This window comes from Pseudonaja textilis, chromosome 1 (assembly GCF_049901715.1).
Source record: "Pseudonaja textilis isolate UNSWEBS1 chromosome 1, rPseTex1.2, whole genome shotgun sequence".
NCBI classification, from domain to species: Eukaryota; Metazoa; Chordata; class Lepidosauria; order Squamata; family Elapidae; genus Pseudonaja; species Pseudonaja textilis.
Genome location: NC_141990.1, coordinates 237175651 through 237196681, shown reverse-complemented (window position 1 = coordinate 237196681; position 21031 = coordinate 237175651). Strand labels below are relative to the sequence as shown.

Below are 21031 nucleotides of genomic sequence, written 5' to 3'. Positions count from 1 at the left end.
CTCCTCCAAACCACGCCCCTCGCCTTGAACCGCGTCATTTCGCGGCGGGCCCCCCTTCTCGCGTCACGTGATCGCCGCACGTTTGCCCCTCCCCTCGCTGCTTTCCTCGCCCCCCCCCTTCGAACCCTGGCTCGGGCAGGATCCCCCTCCCCCACTCAGTGAGGCGCCGGCAACCAAGGACGGACCCATCCGATGTACCCGGAGGAGGAAGAGGTTTGGGAAGAAAAGCAAGGAAAGGCATCCATTTTACGGGACTCGCCGCCCTCCCCCACAAAAAGGCTCGTAAGGAATGAAGCGGGAGCGACCGCGGCGTTAACTCTATGGTCACCCGCCCCAACCCGTGGGGTTTTTGTGTGTGTGTGTGTGTGTGTGTGTGTGTGTGTGTTTTGTTTTTTGTTTTTTTCCGGAAGGCTGTCATGGCGGCGGAGATGCGAAGAGACCGTTACGTGACCAGAAAAGAGGCCTGGGGAGCGACAGGTGCTGTCACGTGATAGGGTGAGTGTCATGGCGGCGCCGGCCCCTCACGTGATGTGCCCTTCCTGTCGTGCGTGAGCGGGGCGGCTTCCGGTCACGTGCTCCTTCGCCGTGCTCCTGGCCGCCCCATGGCCCCAGTGGTGGTGGTGGTGGTGGTGGAGGAGGCGGTGGCGGCCGCTGAGTTTTCCAACAAGCCGTGAAGGGAACGGCGTGAAGGCTTAGACTCCTTTTTTTTTCCTTCTTTTTTTTTTTTTGAAGCTGGGGGCGGTCGGTGGGGCGAGCCGAAAAAGAAGAGCCGGGCGGGTGGCGGGCGAGACCGCAAACCGGTTATTGTCGCCCTAACGGTAGGTTGATAGGACTTCTTTGAACGGTTCCTGTTTTGGGGCCCACCTCGCTTTCTCCCAGCATTGAAGGTTAAGGAGGGTGGGGGGAGGGCGAGGGAGTGAAGTAAGTTGGCCTTTCATGTTAGAGTTACTCTTCCTTCCTGGTTCTTCTTTTGCGTGATCGGGCACTGTGAACGTTACAGGCAGGTGGCGATGCGGTTAATGTAGGAGGGAGCGTGTTTGTCAAATTCACCCTGCTCTTACGAAAAAATATTTTCAGTTTCATTACCTCGCCGAATGTTTCTAAGTGGAGTACATTTATTTTCCTCCCCTTTAATGGGAAATGAGGTCTTCATGATATACAAGTTTCTATTCCCTTTTTTTTTTTGTCCTGGATTCCCTTTCTTTATCTGATCCTTGAGGAAGAGGTATAATCAAGTCTTTGTTGTCCGGAATTGCTTCGGTAAGAGCAAGGAAAGGATTTGCTTAGTAATTTTGCTGGCGTGATTGTAAGAAATAGGAGTGGGGTTTGGGTCCCCCCCCCCCTTAAAAGAAAATGGATCTAGAATTAGATAATGGGGTTTGCACCATGGAGAAAAATGTAAACAAACATAATCATGCTAAGACTGTTTATAACAATGCATTTTATAACTATTGCTTCATAAACTGTGGTTAACTAATACACTTTATGAACTTAGAGCACTGACTCTCCTTGCTAGTAATACATTCTTTTAAAATGACAATTCTATCTATACTTGGTTTAAAAATATGTTTGGCTGCTGTGTTACAGGATTGTTTAATTCAGAGCAGTTAAGGATCTCCAAATTTTGTTTAGTGTATGAGGAGACTTTAGCTGTAAAGTTTGAGTAAAGGATTACTGGAGAAGAAAAATGCTACAAAGTAAATAGGATGTGTGCTTTTACTGGACTGGGAAGGAATTTTCTTGGATGATATGATATTATGGAGAGGATAGAACATCAATTTTTTTCTCAAGAATTTGTAAATCATTTACTTATAGCAGAAAATATCTGCAGTAATTTTTGCTCCCTGATAAATTGCTATGAAATAAAATATATTGCATTATCTTTGCAAATTTTGTGGCTGTGTAGTTAATATAGATCCATAAATGAATATATTATTACGATTAGAAGTTATATACTATTCATTTACTTAAATCTATCTTTAAATCCCACTTCCATTTAAATGCCTCTTCCCATTTAAAATCTCAAAGCAAATTATAGTAAAATTCAAACAGTGAAACATTTGATAGAAATTATACAAGATACAATAAAACAATATAGAAAGTAAAAGCAGTTATAAAGATGTTTGAAACATTACTCCTGCATTAGCCCCTTCTTTGGATAAATGTTTCTTCATCTGGTATCAGAAAGAAAATACAACTCTGCATATTTTAGTGGCATACAAAATTCTACTTCCACTATTCTGACTCAGAGACAGCATATGCTGTTGTACATGAGTACTGGAAGAATGCCTTGTATGAATATTCCCACTTAAAAATAGTCTTGTATAAATACATTTAAAACAACATGGATATATGTGATTGTTTCAGAAGGTAAGCATAAATTGTTTGGACTGTGTGCATGAAGAGTTTCTCACATGACCATGACAGCAAGAGCATATATTTTTCTGGTATTGGGGTCTCCTTTGAGAAAATCTGCACAAAATGTATTATATATCTTTATCTCCCTTTAGAGTAGCCGTTTTCTATCTTTTTACTTGGCACAAATCCTTAAATTTTTAGATACCAAATAAAAGTAGCAAAAAAAGTGAAACATTACATTAAAATTCATTTCTGGCCTACACAGGATTTACAGTGTTCACATCAATAGCACAGTGGCAGGTTGGCACTTGAGAATGGCATATAAAAAATTCTCACCATTCTATATGGTGTAGGCTTCTGTGCCCCAATATTGAATGGCTGTGAAATAGAATAAATGGGGCATGAAGTACCCAAAGCTATGATTTTTGTTGCTTTGATCACAGTTTCTTATAGAATCCCCAATAACTTTTTGTGGAACCTAAAGTTGAACTTCAAAAAAGATTGAAGAAGATTGTTCTACAACTTCAAAATGTTCAGAATTACTTAGCAGAATTTGAGGGAACTCATAGTAAAAAATTATGTCCCTGTTCCACACTAAATGTAGTTTCCTGCAAGTAAGTGGAATTAATTTGATACCTTCCCTAAAACCAACTGTTCTTCATATAGTTTGCAGGCTATAATGGACATGGGTAGATTTCATTGTGTATACAATAGTGATTAGAATTTAACATGAAAGTACCAGTTTCAGAAACAGCTTTATAAATTCTCTTCAACTCAGTTTGGACAGACAGATTTTAATCTGTAATTAGCAATCTAGTTCGTTGCATATAATGGTCAGGTTCAAATGAGAAAGTTGCTGGTCTGTTTTTCAAATGGGGAATGATAAAGCTAATGAAATTAAGCTGAATATATCCATTGAAGTTCATATAAAGCAGGGGTGTCAAACTTGCGGCGTCATGTGACATATTGGGACTTTTTCCCCTTTGCTAAACTGGGCGGGCCCAGCATGTGATCCATCTGGGGTGCAAGTTTGACACCCCTGATACACAGTGTGATACCCAATTTTGTGCACTCTCCCTCCCACAACAGCCAGGTGGTAAGGTTTAGTGTGTGTGTTTGTGCTTTTTTTGCTTTTTGTTTTGAGAATCCTGGAAAGATAAAGGGGAAGAAACATTAGCTCTATGTTTTCTTTTCCTTTTACAACTGTTAAATACGGCCAAATATACGTACAAGCCAATTGTAACATTCAATAGATTTGGCTTTCCTAATTTTTGTTCAGCTTCCAGTGTGTTCCACATAGTTGATGGCCTTGTGTGGAATATTTTGAGTAGGACTTATAGTGGGAAAGGAGAATTGCATTTCTTACATAAATATGTATTCATATAATCTCACTTCTAGGTTTTTCATTTGTCAGGTAAAGGTTTTGGAACAATCTACTTGGTAGCAAAAAATTATGTTTTGAAATATTTAGAAATGTCTGGGCCTATATTATGTTTAAGACTATGTTTATTTATGAATCAATTACATGTTAGACTTTGTCTTAATTATAGGTCATAATATCTTTTGAATGTGTGTATTTTGATGTATTTAAAAAGTTAGGTACTAAAAGCACATTCCTTTGGTTTAAATCTAATGATAATCTTCCATTTTCTTAGTGACCCATGTATTGTTGGATGTAGTCCGATACCCAGATGCATACATATTTCATGCTGTTCTTGCGACTACTATCTCCATGTGCCCCCATTGTGTTCTGCTCTGAAATACACTTTTGAGAACAGATTTTGAGAATCAACCGCATGTGGAAAGAGACTATTATCTCTTCTATGAATGGAAGCATTTACTATCATAAAAAAATTGTGGTTTCTTTAAAACATACATATATGATGATGTGGGGGAAAGTAGGGGAATCTATGCCTTTAGATCTTTATTCTAAATGTAATATTTTCAGCATTTATGCATATGTGGTACTTGACATCTGCAGTTTCATCATAACAGATACAGTATCTGTTCTCTTAAATCCTCTAACAATACAATATGTCAGAGTAATATCTAAAATTAAGAGAAGATTGGAACTCCTGTAATAATTGTATATATCCAATAGAAAAGCTCAATAAATTATGCTGTGGTACTTTAAACACGAGATCCTGTACAATCCAAATATTTACAAAGTCATGCAAATCAAATTAAATATAAAATATCACTGTTAGTGGTTTCTGACATTGGTAGCTAGAGTTACACCTAATACAGAGTCATGGCTTCTTAAGCCAAAAGCAAAGAAACCTCCTTATAACTTAGTGTGATTTGTAATGTTTCCAATTATGGAAATGAGGGAATATTTACTGTACTCTTAATTTTTTAATGATATGCACTAATAGCAACCAGTAGTATAAATTCACAGTATATATTTGAATACTTAGCTATGAAAATCAAATAACAAAGATTATTTTAATTCAATATCTTACAGTCATCATGACAACATCATCTGAAGAAGTGTTATTAATAGTGAAGAAAGTGCGTCAAAAGAAACAGGACGGTGCTCTTTATCTCATGGCTGAAAGAATAGCTTGGGCACCTGAGGGCAAAGACCGGTTCACTATCAGCCATATGTATGCAGATATAAAATGTAAGTGAAAACATCTGGGGGTTTCTTTGTCTTTATTTTCTAAATATTGAGATTTTCAGTTACATTAATTGGGGAGCAAGTTTGTTTTTATTTAGTAAGATTTATATTCTGTCTTTCTACGGCTCAAGATGGTATACATCAATGGTCTCCAACTTTTCTGACTTGGTGGCCCAGTACGGGGGGGAAAGTGGGATGGTTCTATGAGAATGGCACAGAATGGAACTTTGTGGGTGCAAGCGCCCACCACTCACACACGTGGAATTTCACACACATGCATGCCTACTACTTGCATGGCCCAGTTCTAAACAGACCACAGCCGGTAGTGGTCCCCAGCCTGGGGGTTGGGGATTCCTGGTATACATAACAAGCTTTCTGCATCATACATTGCCATAAAACAAAGTCAACCCCATTTGTATTTTGTCAACCCCAATAGTATTTTAAGAAATTCAGGAAGAGATGAATATACACTTGCTTTTTCTAAATAAGAACAGAACAGGCTCCTTTTCATGCTTACTTTTCATTTTATTAATATGTAGCACTAAATTAAAATGTATATAATTTTGTTGACGTTTCATTCTCCAGGACATCCTTTGTAAAAAAAAATACTATTCCGCGTACATTGTTCATTACATTGGTTATTTTTGCTATAATTTGTTGTTATGTCAGTGACATGTACTATTCATGGTTACTGTTGTTTAAAGTTAAATTCTATTTTTTTTTCATTGCTGTTTATAATTCTTCTATAGCAAAAAAAAAAATGCCTTTTTGATTTGCAACTGGATGACTAACTAAAAAACTCAGTCATTAGAGCTCTAGAAGAAAGACTGGCAGCTGCATTTCTGAAAGTTACCATTTCAAAATAGTTGAGCCTCAGTGGATCGAGCAATGGCATTATAATGATACATAAGTGAATGGTGCCATTGTTCAATTTATGTATGGCTTGCTTATTCCAGAAGCAATGCCATTTTCTAGGAGCTCTAATGACTGCAAAAAAATAAGAGTGGGATCAAAATCAAATAAATATATAGAAATTTGGGACTTATGCGACCTCTAAGCTGCTCACCTCTGGTTAGGAAAATGCCGTATATTCTAGAGAAAGGCTGTAACTTAGTAATATATAAGCCTAATGTGTATGTGCATTAAAAACAAGGATTGATATGCTGCTCTTTAAAGAGTAGCAGTTTCATAGAAGAGTTGGCCAGGCTTGATTATGGGTTATATTAATTGAAATACGTAATATGATTTATGTTGTAGTTTAATAAGTGTTTAGGATGACATTCAGGAAATTAAGTGCTGTTTTCATAAAAACTAATTTTACAGTAAAAATGGGAGCAATTTGTAAGGTGGTTTCTTTAAGGCAGATTAATAAACCATTTGATGTTACATAATACGTGTTCTTTTTAATATAGGTCAGAAAATCAGTCCTGAAGGAAAAGCTAAGATTCAGCTTCAGTTGGTATTGCATGCAGGAGACACAACTAACTTCCATTTTTCTAATGAAAGTACAGCAGTAAAAGAACGTGATGCAGTTAAAGATCTTCTTCAACAGCTGCTACCAAAGTTCAAGAGGAAAGCCAATAAGGAACTAGAGGAAAAAAACCGGTAAGAGCCTTCAATTAAAAATAAACTATTTGGGGTAATCTGTTAATACTAAGCAATAGTAATAAAGACTGGTTGGAGCTTTCTGTGCCAGCTAAAATGCAACCCTATTTTTTTTCAATGTATCTACATTTTCTGCTATTGGAAGTATTTATATCATCTTTTGTAAGAGATAGAATGTATTTTTCCACTATCTTAGTAAAAACCTGAAAGTCATACAATCAGTTGTAAGCCTAAATGAGTTTGCAAAATAAAATATTATAGTGTGTATGAGGGCATCAATACTACACTGAGGTCCATTTTTTCTATGGCTCAAACTATTTTTCCTGAATTTATCATTCTGAAGAATTGATAAAATAAACTTTCTGGTTGGTTGGTAGCAATATAATAAAGTAGAGTAGCAAACACACTTAAATTTATTGCAACACATTTTTGTAAAATTGCACAAAAATACTTCTTATATGGGAAAATTATGAATTTATTTAGATACCATATGATACTTCCTTGAAATATGTGCTTGTTTCTTATCCTTTTATCTGTAACTTAATGACTTCCTAATCAAGACATATTTTTGGGCCTAGGATGGCTTATATAATTCTATTACTTGTTTTGATTCTTCAACTCATTTCTTTCTCAGCTGGTATCTTTAGGATTTTTCTACATGTATAGGAAAGCTGAGTAATGTAAGATGCTTTTATTTTTAGAGACTTGGATGGAAGTCTTCGTTTTTTCCATCTACATTGTATATATATCAGAGCTGACAGTTGAAGTTAGTTGCCCCAAGTTTTTATTGTCCCTTTTGCTTCAGTCATCTTAGTATGAGAAGAACAGTACTCAGGTGTACAAAGTAAATGAAAAGCCTGGAAAATCTCATTGTACAACAGAAGCTTTCTTAATGTACATTAGGTATGACCATTTGATGATAAACTTTACTACTTAATGCCTAATAAGCTTAACAATAAGATTTAAATATCTTCTTCACAGAATGTTGCAAGAAGACCCTGTTTTGTTTCAGCTTTATAAAGACCTTGTTGTAAGTCAGGTGATTAGTGCTGAGGAATTCTGGGCCAATCGTTTAAATCTGAATGCTTCGGATAATTCTGCAGCACCTAACAAGCAAGATGTTGGCATTTCTGCTGCTTTCCTGGTATGTTCATTTGATTTGTTTGGTTTTTTTAATAGGAGAAATGCAGATTCCTATTTCTCTTCAATCATTGATTTTATTTTTAATTCAACTTTTACCTTTTGGTAAGTATGGGTTGAAAATGGGATTTCCATCTTAGATCACCTTGTTAGTAATACTTGAAAACCTCTGGGAGTTTACAGGAAGAATATATCTAGCATAATACCTGCTGAATGAATGTTTTACTTAAAAATGCTAATTCTTTTTTTTTTTAATTGGAACCCTCTAGCATGTTGAATATCGTATACAGTTTTTAAATGGTAATGCACATAGTCCTTGATTTATAACCATTTAATGATGGTTTGAAATAACAAAAGCGGTGAAAAACTGACAGTACTTCCTCAAAGTTACAGTTGTTGCCCTACTACCATCCTGTGGTCATGTGATTGTAATTTGTGAGCTTAGGAACCAGTTCACATTTACAAAGGTTGCAGCATCTTGTGGTCATGTGATTATGATTTGCAACTTTCCCAAACCATCTTCTGACAAGCAAAATCAATTGGGAAAACTTTGATTTGCTTAGTGGCCATAGTAGAAATTTTAATATCATCAAGTCACATGGTGACTTGCTCAACAACCACATCGATTAACAACCAAAATTCCAGATCCAATTTTGGTTATAGCTCAAAGATAACCTGTATACTAACAATTCCACTTGATCAACAATTGGAGTAAATAGAAGCAGAGTCTCAGTCATCCCCACTAAGTAGGAAGCAGGAAGCAACAGCAGAAAAGGATGGGATAGATAATTAAAAACCATCCAAGCAACTGCCACACAATGTCACACCTTCCAAAACCATCTGACAAAGTCTGTAGAGCAGGATGAAGGCAGTAGACAACCAAGACTCCTTAAAGTAGCAACAAGAGAGTCTCACTCATTCACCTCAAACCAATATATTTATTGGAGTTGATTAGACTCTTAACAGATATTTAAAAAATGGTTGTGTTCCTATGCTGTTGATCCAGTAGATTTGGAAGCATATTTATCTGCATGATTCAGTCAGGTCTTATGGTTTCTCTATATTGATTGAATAGTCTTAATATGGTGAGCCAGGTTTTAAGGAAAAAAGTTAAGACTTAATTGTGTTAATGTATTATTAAACCATATTCCAAACATACATACTTTGTTTGTAAAGAACTTTGGGTCTTAGTGGTTGGAATGTTAAAAAATACATATGCATATTCTTGGAAAGACAATTGTGTATCAGCATCAAAATGTGGCTTGACAAAATATATGTATTGTTAACTTTTGAATTTACCCTTCAGTAATGCGATGGAAAGACTGGACAATATGATTCTTTGTGCTCATTATTTAAAAATTGGATTGAACTGGTTTTTTTTATAAATCTCACTTTATTTTTTTCTTGTATTTGTATTTTCTCCTTTTTTGTTAAAATATTCGTAAACTGAAAAAAATGTTTGGGCAACCATTTTGAAGATATTTTTATGTTGTAGGCTGATGTTAGACCTCAAACAGATGGATGCAATGGACTAAGATATAATTTGACTTCAGATATCATTGAATCAATATTTCGGACTTATCCAGCAGGTAAACTTATATAATGTAATATACACATTTGTAATATTCCTGTTACACATATACTCCACTTTTCTTCTGAACTTTAAATATTATTTGAAAGTATTATCCCTTCAATGAAATATGCCAATTATGCCATGTTCTTTATATCACTAGGAATATATGGATCCCTCTAAACTACTATACCATGTAAATTTGTGCTAAAGGTATGCTTAATAATACTTTAAAATTCCCATAATAAAAACGAAGCTGTATAGAGATTTGAATTCAAAGAGAGAAAATTAATTGAAAGTATGAGCATGCCCTCTCTGCCTTTATCAACAAATCCTTTAAAAGCTGTCTAGTCTTAAGCTCGCTTTCCCCACTTGAAATACAGATCGATGCATACCTAATGAGTAATATGATCTTTTTACAAGGAATTACCTTTTACAAGGAAATACCTCTCATTTGATCTTTTATATCAGCTGAATCATTCATTTGGCAAGTGTGCAGGTGTATATGGAAATGGAGACCAAGAATTAATCCAGACTAATTTTATTCTGTTTCATTGTGGGGCTTCCTGGTCAATGCTTTCAAAGACGTAGATGGAGTCTTTTTGAGTTGTATTGCCACACCATTATTAGGCAGAATGTAGAAGCACCACAAATGGTTGAAGTTTGGAAGAAGGGTTCAGTAGTGGAAATTCTCTATCCTGGATAGAGACTTCCTGGCAACACAGTTTATTCATTGCTTGCCTGTTGTGGGATTTTTTTGCCATGCTTGATAAACTTCTCCCACCATATCACAGACAACCTCATTGGGAAAGATCCTGGAATGATCAGGCCAAGAAGCAACCTACCCAAGCCATATGCTGAACAGGCACTGTAGATGTGTAAGATAATGAATGTTGCTGGTATGATGTACAGGGATGATAATGTCATTCTGCATTTTGAGCAGAGGGTAGTAGTAAATGTTAGAAAAAAAAAAACACCTGTCTACCTCTTAAACTGAAGACTCTGATTTTCAATGCTGAAATACTCAGTATCTTTATGTGGGATAAAGTACCATAATTGTGTCAGGGAACAATGCTAAAATCCTTTTTATTGCATGCTGAATGCTCTTTTATTCGATGTACTTATTCATCTGAAATTCAGTATCTTAAACTGATAATGAGTTTGTGATTATATGATAACTATTATCTTAATTTTTATGTTTATTATAGTAAAACTTAAATATGCAGAAAACGTTCCACACAATATGACAGAAAAAGAATTCTGGACACGTTTCTTCCAGTCTCACTATTTCCATAGAGATAGATTGAATGCAGGATCAAAGGACCTTTTTGCAGAATGTGCCAAAATAGATGAAAAGGGTATGTATATGAGCATTGTGCTATTTATAGCCAAGTGTATTAATTTTAAAAGAACTAAACTATATGTAGTATGAGACTTTAGAAATACTTATGCATAGCTTCTTTGGAAGCAAGTGAGTAAGTCCTATGAAGTCATCAAGAGTTTGTGTTATAATGAAAATTACTCAGATGTAAATCCTGGTTTTAGTGGGATTCCCTGCCCATTTTTATATAGGCAAGGAGATTTTCTTTTGTCTTGTGTGTGTTTATCTATTTGTGTATCAAAAGAATGGAAATTAAAGACAGCATACAATAAACATTGCAACCTCCTTCAGAAAAGGTTTCAATAATTTTGAGTCAGAAAGTGCTAATCTGTAGGAAAACAATGGATCAGTCAGGAATATAAAGTCATTTTGGAGTGTCTTAACTGTGTTATGTGTAATAAAGTAAACTTGGCCGACTTACAAATTAGTCTAAAAGGAGAGAAACTCTAAAATGTATGTAAGTATATATTTATTCCCCATCTTCTTTATTTCATAAATAACTCAAAATGGCAAACATACCTAATGTCCCTTCTTGCTCTTATTTTCCCACAATAAACCTGAGAGGTAGTTTGGAATCAAAGAGAGCGATTGGCCCAAAGTAACCCAGATAGCTGTTATGGTTAAGGTGGCATTAGAACTCACAATCTCTTGGTTTCTAACCTAATGCACTAATTACTAGACTTCTCTACAAAAGACCCTGGTCCAGTTTGCATGTATGATGGACTGTAGTCTGTCATGGTGAGAATAGCATATTGGTGCTTCCACTCTCTCACAGATCTGGGTGGAGAATATTAAAATCTTCTATTCTTGGTTATTCACAGTTGATTGTTTCATGTGAGAGCTGGGATGCAGGCGTGAGGAAAAATCACTTGTGTTGCCATGAACAGAACCATTTCCATCACACAGTAAACCACCAGTTGATTCTCCTCAGTATTTAATGTTAACTACATTATAATATAATCGATCGTTATGAAATAGTATTCCATGAATGATAGCATTCCATGAATACTAATACTGTGACAGAACCATTTCCTAAGTATTATTAAGCTAGATGGTGAAAAATATATGTTGGAATAAGGTAATGTCGTGTGGTTCTTAAGGCTTTGGAATAGTTTATCCTTACATATTTGACCCAACTTAAATTTGGTTCCTTCTTTTGTAGGGTTAAAAGCAATGGTCTGTCAAGGAGTGAAAAATCCTTTATTAGATTTAACTGCCTTGGAAGATAAATCATTGGATGAAGTAAGTAGAGGAGATTTGAAAATATAAATAAATTCTACCGTGTTTCTCACAAAATAAGGCCGGGCCTTAATTTTTTTTTGACCCCTGAAAAAATGGCTAGGCTGTCTTTTCGGGGGTGACTTAATTCGCCCCCCTTGCAACCTCAGGTGGGCGGGCAGCGACAGCTTGGATGTTGACCTTGGCGTTGGTGGGGCACTTTGTATCGGGAGGCCTTCTGCCACTGTTGCTTTCCCTTCTCCCTTGCTGCCGCGGCGTTTAGAGCAACGCCGCAGCGTTTGGCGCAGCCATGTGCGGCCAGCCAGGGCTGCTCACTGCAACTGGAGCCCGGCGGAGAAACTCAGCTTCAGGCGCTCCTGTCGCCGCCTTCCCTTTGCCTTCGAAGGTAAAGCCAATTCTTTTAAAAATGACGGCCTACTACAACAAAGCCTCCCCTGCCTGAGGGGGCAGCCCAACCCCACGTGTGGAGGCGAATCTCCCGGGGCTACAGCGCAGGATCGGCCCACCTCGGGAGAAGTGCCCAGCCACCATCGCTGCCTGGCGCCGGGCAGAGCGCGAAGAACTTCGCCTGGGGTGCCCAGCACAGCTGACAGGCAGGCCCTCCTTCCCAGCAGCAGTGCTCTCATCAAGGCAGCGAGCACCTCCCCGCCGGACCCTCTGTTCATCCCGCCAGGGCCACGCCAGAGCCGTATGGGCTGGGCAGAGCCAGGAAAGTGAGCCGCGAGTGCGCACCCGCCTGCCAAGCAAAAGAGCCAGGCCGACCTGAGCTTGGTCTTCCTTCCCAAGTCCCTCCAGCGCGAACCTGAAGGGGCCACTGGGAGAGGCTGCCCGAGGCAGTGATAGCACCCACCTGTCCACGGACAGGGAGGCGAGGTGATGGCAGCGCTGCTTCCCTGGCTGGTAGAGAGAGCCCGAAGCCGCCCGTCCTTTCAACCCCTCGCCCAGCCCGTCCCTGTGCATCTCCAAATGCGCCGGCAGCTCCAAACACTGCAGCATAACGGGCATCAGGCAGAGGCGCTGACTTGGCAGGGCTCAGCTTGGAGGAGGACGCGGTGCAGGCCGTCGCCTTGCCTCCCTGTCCATGGATGGGTGGGCGCTATCACTGCCTTGGGCAGCGTCTCTTGGTGGCCCCTTCGGGTTTGTGCTGGAGGGACTTGGGAAGGAAGCCAAGCTCAGGTCGGCCCGGTTCTTTTGCTTGGCAGGTTGGCACGCACCCGCGGCTTGCTTTCCTGGCTTTGCCCAGCCCGCATGGCTCTGGCACGGCCCTGGCAGGATGAGTGGATGGTCCAGCGGGGAGGTGCTCGCTGCCTTGGTGAGAGCTCAGCCGCCAGGCAGGAGGGCCTGCCTGTCAGCTGCGCTGGGTGCCCCAGGCGAAGCTCTTCACGCTCTGCCTGGTGCCAGGCAGGGATGGCAGCTGGGTGCTTCTCCCAGGGTGGGCCAATCCTGTGCTGTGGCCCTGGGAGATTCGCCTCCCCACGCGGAGTTGGGCTGCCCTCTCAGGCAGGGGAGGCTTTGTTTAGAAGTAGTTTGATAGCTTCAGAAAAACATTTCCCACTGAGCAATTTTGAATAATAATAATAACAACATATCACTTAAGAAAATGGCTTAATTGCAAATAAATAGAAAAGGTGTGGATAGGAACCTTCAACTGGATTTGTTTTCATAATCATCCTTTTACATAGTGCTGCTCACATTGTTAGACTTAAATTGTTTCAACTTGATTTTTGTTTGAAGGCAGAAAAAATGAATTCCTATGAAAACTGCCAAGTATACTTGGGTACAGCCCATATTTTAACTCGTTTCATCCATGATGAATCAACATGTCTTTTGGGGTTTGCTTATTTCATTGTGGCAGGGTTACGGTGTGTCCTTGGCACCATCCACATCCAACTCTACAAAATCAATAAAGGAAAGTAGCAACGCAGCTATTATAAAGCGCTTTAATCATCATAGTGCCATGGTCCTTGCAGCTGGGCTCAGAAAACCGTAAGTCTCAACACAGAACACATCTAGATATGAGAATTTGGAGGGTAGAAATTTTCTGCCTTTGTACTGTCATGAATCCTCTGCAGCAATGACCAAATAATGTAGTTTCAAGCTGTGGCATACTTATTATTATATAATTGGGGGGAAACAGCTCACACCTTACATTATCATTTGAAAATCTCTGTTGATTGACTCTTCTTCAAATACCTCTCAAATATACACCCCTCAAATATGGAAGATTAGGGACATTCTCCAGAGCAAATTTGAAAGCACAAACAAAAGGATGAATCCTGTGCTAGGAAAGGAATGAGGAAAAAAAAATCCTAGCATTTAGTCATGTATGTATACTGGCAAAATTATTTCTATTGATTAAGCATCTAAGACATGCTTTTTCAAAACCTGCCATATAATTATTACAATGTTGCTAATATAACTAAAATAATATTTTAATTAGAATGATTTTATCTAAGCTTAAACTTTTTAAACCTAGGAAAGTATTCAGAAAATCATAAAAGTAAAACTATTGCTCAACTTTAGCATTTCAATTTGCAGTGTGAGGTTTGTGTAACTGCACCATTTTTCTCTACTAAATATTCCTCCATATATCAATTCTATCACATAGGAAATATCTCAGAAAATATAACAATTTTACCCCATTGCAATCAAATGATTCCTGATGACGTACAGACTATAAACAAAGAGTATTGCATTCATAACCCCGTGTTTCTTTGCTTTGTCTAATTCGAATCAGACCAATCTTTTGCTGATCCAGGCACCAAGTAGATCTAAATCTGCTTAATCATATCTAAGATAACTATGTCACATGCTATCAGACAAGTATTGTTTAGCTCTGGATTTCTTGGTATTTTCATTTGACATTTTGCCTAGGGACAGAAATGTAGCACGCATGTATGTACAAATTAAGTATGTATAAGACAGATGCTTATGCATAAGTTGAACGATGACTTTGGCCAAAATATGAATCCGAGAGGGGAAATCATTTTTGTTTGATCTTTGAAATGTAACCCTTTAAAGCATTATACAAAACTAATTAAAACTCTGTGAAGTGTGTTACGTTCTTTAAAGGAAGCACAATGTTTGGCCAAGAGAGCTACGGAGTTAATTTTAGAGTAAATGTTGGAGCATAATTTATAGCTCTTGTTCTTTCCATACATTTTTTTCTGCTTTAATTTTCCATCTCCTCCTGTGGATATAAAACATTTTAAGTGGGTTATAATTCAGTTTTGCATGTGCATAGAGGCATTTCAGACAAACTCCCTTCTTCCCAGGGTCAGTGGATATTCTGGAATGGCATTCTATGAAGCTTAAAAAGTACCAGAGCAAAAGAAATTCTTCATTTACCCAGACTTTCCCATTATACATTTAGAGGTTTTTTCTGCTTCCATGCAGAAATGAATGGGTTTTATTCATTCATTGTGCAGGTTTACTTAAACATGTCTCACGTATTCAGAGACAAAGCAATTGTAAATTCTTTGTTTTCAGAGAAGCACAAAATGATCACTATAATGAGACCAGCAGTATGGATGGAAACTCGAGGGATTCAGATATCTTCCTGCCACCAGTAAAAAAGGTACGAATATTATAAATATTTATCCTATTTTAATAATGCAAGTCTTGTTTCTTGTGCTAGGTTTTATAGAGCCCTGATTATGTCATCTTTTGTAGGTAAAGCTGCAAGAATCTATTGAATATGAAGATTTAGAACACAACAACAGCATTAAAACTATTGCACTAAATCTAAAAAAATCAGATAGGTATGTTGTGTTCATTGTTATGTTATTTTTAATAAAATATTATTTGCAAAATTTGTTGTGTTTATTGGTGTCTTGAGCATCTCAAAGGAAACACAGTGACAAGAAAACCATATTTTTATCTTATAATTGCTACCCTTAAAATAATAAGATCGTGTATTTACATTTATAATTTAACAAACAAAATAGGATGTAAAAGAGTCATGATAATGTTACACTAAATATTGTTTGTGAAAATTGATATAACCTTTGATAGCTTGCAGTGGAGGAAACACATAAGAAAAAAGAAATCTGTACAAAAAATCTTCTTGCCTATATAAAAATGGGCAGTATATCCCACTAAAAACAGGATTGACATCTGAGTAATTTTCATGATAAAAGTTTGATATAACCTTTGATACCTTGCAGTGGAGGAGCCAATTTCTTATGTGTATTTATCTATTTGTATATCAGAAGAAGAATGGAAATTAAATACAGCATACTATTATTGCAATGATCCTTCAGAAAAGGTTTCCATAATTTTGAGCCAGGTTAAAGTGGTATTAGAACTCACAATCTCTTGGTTGCCCTCATTTTACCATCTTTCTTGCCACAGTTATTAAGTGAATTATTAGGTTAAGTTAGTAACATGGTTGTTAACACGGTTGCTTCCCCATTGAGTCTGATTGTCAGAAGGTCGTAAAAGGTGATCACATGACCCTGAGACACTGCAACTGTCATAAATATGAGTCAGTTCCCAAGCATCTGAATTTTTATCATATGACCGTGAAAATGCTGCAACAGTCATGAGTGTGAAAAACAATTATGAGACACTTCTTTTCAGTGCCATTGTAAATTTTGAACAATCACTAAATGGAGTCTTGTAAGTTGAGGACTACCTGTACTATATTGTCTGTATAAAGATGAATTTAAGGAGATAATTTTCTCTACCAATTTAGTGAAGACGGGAAAATCCAAGTTCTAAGCAGCCCATTAGGTGATTTATGATAGATGTTTTATCATTATCAGTGCAGTTTTGCTGCCCTGTCTGAGTTGAGACACAAATGACCTGCATCACATTTTCAAGAAACTACCATCATGCGAGGTACAAGAGAGAGGAAGATTGAGGAGGCTTCCATTTTTTCCCATAAGTTGACTTGAGAGGTGGAATCTATCAGTACTGCATACAGAAATCCTGCAGAAGTAAACTATTCCTCAATGCTAAAGCATTAGGAACCAGTCAACAATGAATCAACCCTCTGTGAGCCAGGCTGTTCTTCCACTAGGAGGTTTTCTAATGCCAGGCAATCATGAACTAATATATCCATAGTTTTCTGAATCATCTGTCCCATTTTTAGGGTACTAAAGTCTTAAAAAATAAACTGAAAAAACTGAAAATTACTTTCATACTTCCAGAATGTTAATTATAAAATATTTTCTATTCAACAGGTATTACCATGGTCCAACACCAATTCAGTCACAGCAATATGCAACGAGCCATGATATTATTAATTCTTTCTGTAGTATTAGAGAAGAAATGGAAGGCTATGTACCCAAATTAACTCAGGTAGGATAAATGTTCCTGCTTTTAAAAGAAAAGTACTCAAAATGGAGTATCTAGCATCCTTAGGGTATTCTTCAATGGCCTATTCTTTGGCAGATAGGGTATTGCTTTGAAGCTGCTTATTTATATACATGACTGGAGGGAATGGAATAGTTTCAGAATTATTTTCAACAAGCATGGTGTACTTGGCTTGCAAACTAGAGGAACTGTTACTGTTGAGATTTCTGTAGTTACATGTATAACCTGTTTTACTTATTTATTTACCCACCATTAGTGCACATATTTTATTGATAACAGTTTAAGTTTCACTACAGAAAGCCAGCTTGGTCTAGTGGTTAAGGCACCAGGCTAGGTTCTGATATCAGACTGATTATTTTTTGCCTTTAATTTGGTGGATTTTAGCTGTGCCTTATGTTTTAATTGATTATATTGAAAAATAACTTGGCAATAATTAAGAGAGATGAGGTATTCTAACTCTAGCATATATAGGTACAAAAGACCCTGTCACTTTAGTGGTATAATAGCTATTACAGCTAAGTCCTTACGATTCAAGCTCCATTGTCAACCTTTTTGGTTTTGTTGTACTACGAAACTAACTGGGGAAAAAAAATTATCCTTCCAGGTTCTCTCAAGTGGTGCTGCCAGTAGTACTATCACAGCCCTGTCACCTGGAGGAGCACTTATGCAGGGTGGAACACAGCAAGCCATAAATCGTAAGAACTTGATGTTTTGGCTTATTTGGCTCCCTTCCTCTCTCTGTACCCTGTAGAATCAGTTTGCAAAATCAAGTTGGATGGTCATGTCAGTGCAGTTGATAAATCAGTCTCTTCAAGCAAGGTTGGGAAAATATGCATAACAGGACTTCTGAAATTTGTTTCCAACTTCTTAAAAGCAGCTCCACTCTAAGAGTGATGAACAGAATACCAAATTTGTTAAAGTGGTATCTTTAAACATTTTCTTGGGTTGGAAAGAGTAAAATAAGAATTAAAATGCATCGTTATACAGTCTAACATTAGTCTAAGTGTTGACAGAATTTAAAACAATTTGTTATCACACAATTTTCAAGCATTCCTTATCACATAATCTTCCATACTTCAGCATACCCAAAATGATTTCAGAGCCACTTCATGACTAGTTTCTCTTCATATGGCATATAACCAATCAAGATGTACACAATATGGACCTAAATCCCACACATTTTTTCTGCCCAGGGAAAGGTCCCCTCTAGGTGATGGGGTTGGTGGGGGGTCTTTGCCCAGTCCTTTCTTTGTCTTGCAATTCTTGCTATGTATCCCACAGAGTAGATTTGAGAGTAACTGGTGGTCACCTTCTTTCCCTTTCGTCCATTGGAAACCATTTGCTTGAATCAAAAGCTTTTGTAACCTGAAAGAATCTCAGTGTCTGTGGAACAAAGATCTTAAATGGCACTGTTGGCCTAAGAGCTAAAATTGTTGAAATCTTGTTACTATATATGAAAAACCTTTTATGACTTTGTACCTTCTTTCTTTCTTTATGTTAATTATAGAGATGTTGCCAAATGATGTCCAGTCTGAACTGAAGCACTTATATGTTGCAGTGGGAGAGTTATTACGACACTTCTGGTCCTGTTTTCCTGTTAATACACCATTCCTGGAAGAAAAAGTAAGAAGAATCTCCATTAAGATTAATTAGTGTTTCATAGAGGGAGCAATTAATTAAAAGCAAACATGCTCCTTATAATGATTATATTTTTTAAAAATTACAGGGTACATGGACATTGATATGTACGACTATTTGCGCTGAAGAGAAACTTTGTATTGGGATAAATTTAATACTAATTTTTTAGCTTTTTGGTCACATTTTCTAGTTGCTATTATTATCGCTGCTTACATTGCAAAGATTTTGAAATTGGAATACAATATGTTATAGAAGTTACTATATCTTAATTGGGCACAAAGCCTGGACTGTGTATACAATGTAGGCCAAATGCAGTATTAGGTATGGCAAAACATTACATGCATGGGTTATGTTTCATCCCAACATGGACCTGAAGCAGGCAGTGGTGTCCTAGGGTGAGCAGGAAAAAAGAAAAGATCACTGAAAGAGACAGCAATTGAAGGGATGTTAGAGAAAGCAAAATGTGGGGAAACAGGTTGAGGAAGCTGACTGAGCATACAAGGTGGGGAAGCAGACATGGGAAGGGAAGAACAGAAAGCTCAAGTAGCATTGCGTACTTAGACCATTCAGGAAAGAGAGAAGGGAACAGGGTGAAGCAGCCTTCCCCTATTCCCCATAGAAGACCTCTCCAGATTTCGCTAACCCCAAACATGGAACCACCAAGATTTCTAGGCTTTGAGTTGGCTGAACCACAACTCACCAACCTGGAATTTTCAGACCATTAGATTTTTATTCTGTATATAGAACAACACCGTTTTTGTTTGATACTTAACTAAAGTATCTGTTCAATTCATAGATATTATAGATATCATGTATCTGTTCAATTCATAGATATTATTTTTGAAGGAATTTTATGATTAAGCCAAAGAGACCATATGGTTAATATTTTCTATTTCCTTTCAGGTTGTAAAAATGCAGAGTAATTTGGAAAGATTTCAAGTTACAAAACTCTGCCCATTCCAAGAAAAAATTCGAAAGCAGTATTTAAGCACAAATGTAAGACAAAGCCATTCTTTTATCCTCCTTAAAATGTATAAGTTTGTAAATTGCTTTGTTCATAAATAAATCAGCCAATCTTACTGGTTATTAGAAAATAAAATAGTTAAATTAGACTTTATAGGTTTGGAAGCTTTTAAAATTGAATAAATGTTTCTGGAGTGAATAATCTCTACAGAGTCATAGGAACGTTTCTATAATTATTATAGTTTGATATAATAATTATCTTTCATTTGTAAAATCCTTAAATTTAGCGAATTGGTATCCACTTATTGGGTAGTTTTCTGCAGATTCTCTGGGGGTGATTTTGATCTATCCATTGTCTCTCAAGAGAGAGATGTTTGATATAAGTTGAAAATAAATATGGTTCCCTTTCCTACGTATTTATCGGCGTATAACACGCACAGGCGTATAACACGCATCTTCATTTTAAGAGGGAAATTTCAGGAAAAAAATAAGGGTGGACATCGGCGTATAACACGCATACATCATTTGCCCCCTATTTTCAGGGGGAAAAAGTGCGTGTTATACGCCGATAAATACGGTATCTTCACCTTATATGCAATTGTTAGGCAGTGAAAATATCTGACCTTAAAATGACTAAAATAGTAAGATCATAAGTTGGTGGAAAAAAGTCTTCCATTCTACCTGTATATATTTTTTAATGTTGCTTATTCATTGTGGCACATTGTTTTGTAGTAGTAGCATTTCTTTTTGCAATAAAGTTTCTGGTTTGTTTTTGTTTTTTCAGTTGGTAAATCACATAGAAGAGATGCTCCAAACAGCCTACAATAAATTCCATACATGGCAGTCCCGACGTATGTTGAAAAAAACGTGAAGACCACAGTGTTTCCAACAGGGGACAAATTTGCAATAGCTGTAGGAACCACAACTACTAACTGTGTAGATCTTACAGAAATTGCAGGGGATGTCAGCATCATAAGGACTCTTTAAAATGATGCTAACTGAGCTTGCACCTTTTGGGAAGAACAGAGGTTAAACTTGAAAACAAAGGAGTTTAAAGGAACCAAATCAGAAAAGCAAAGTGGCAAACACACACATACACACACAGACACTGTTTACTGCAGTTACTCAGGAACTGCTTTTGGTTTTCATAAGAGCTGCTTTCAGAAATAAAAACTTTTAACAGATGTGTATTAATAAA

At 37.4% G+C, this 21031-nt stretch overlaps 1 protein-coding gene across 4 annotated transcripts; it reads left to right on the top strand.

The window, feature by feature from the left end:
* The first annotated feature begins 54 nt into the window (after positions 1 to 54).
* GTF2H1 (general transcription factor IIH subunit 1) lies at positions 55 to 21031 on the top strand. 4 transcript variants are annotated; one of them, XM_026706523.2, is made up of 15 exons: positions 55 to 495; positions 4823 to 4981; positions 6391 to 6583; positions 7565 to 7727; positions 9219 to 9312; positions 10502 to 10651; positions 11837 to 11916; positions 13769 to 13899; positions 15403 to 15490; positions 15586 to 15674; positions 17100 to 17217; positions 17837 to 17927; positions 18740 to 18855; positions 19774 to 19866; positions 20618 to 21031. In XM_026706523.2, exons 2-15 carry the CDS (start codon positions 4828 to 4830, stop codon positions 20702 to 20704), a joined length of 1647 nt encoding a protein of 548 aa, XP_026562308.1. In that variant the 5' UTR covers positions 55 to 495; positions 4823 to 4827; the 3' UTR covers positions 20705 to 21031. The 4 variants fall into 4 exon arrangements, with proteins under 4 accessions (XP_026562308.1, XP_087776538.1, XP_026562307.1 ...); XM_087920412.1 differs by having other exon boundaries at positions 264 to 282; XM_026706522.2 differs by having other exon boundaries at positions 486 to 818.

What these genes read in the sequence shown, in the direction of transcription:
- GTF2H1 (XM_026706523.2), top strand. Translation starts at nt 4,828, where the DNA reads ATGACAACATCATCTGAAGAAGTGTTATTAATAGTGAAGAAAGTGCGT. An exon ending in ATTTCGGACTTATCCAGCAG is followed by an intron (nt 9,313 to 10,501) that starts GTAAACTTATAT and finishes TGTTTATTATAG; the next exon opens with TAAAACTTAAATATGCAGAA. An exon ending in AACACAGCAAGCCATAAATC is followed by an intron (nt 17,928 to 18,739) that starts GTAAGAACTTGA and finishes TGTTAATTATAG; the next exon opens with AGATGTTGCCAAATGATGTC.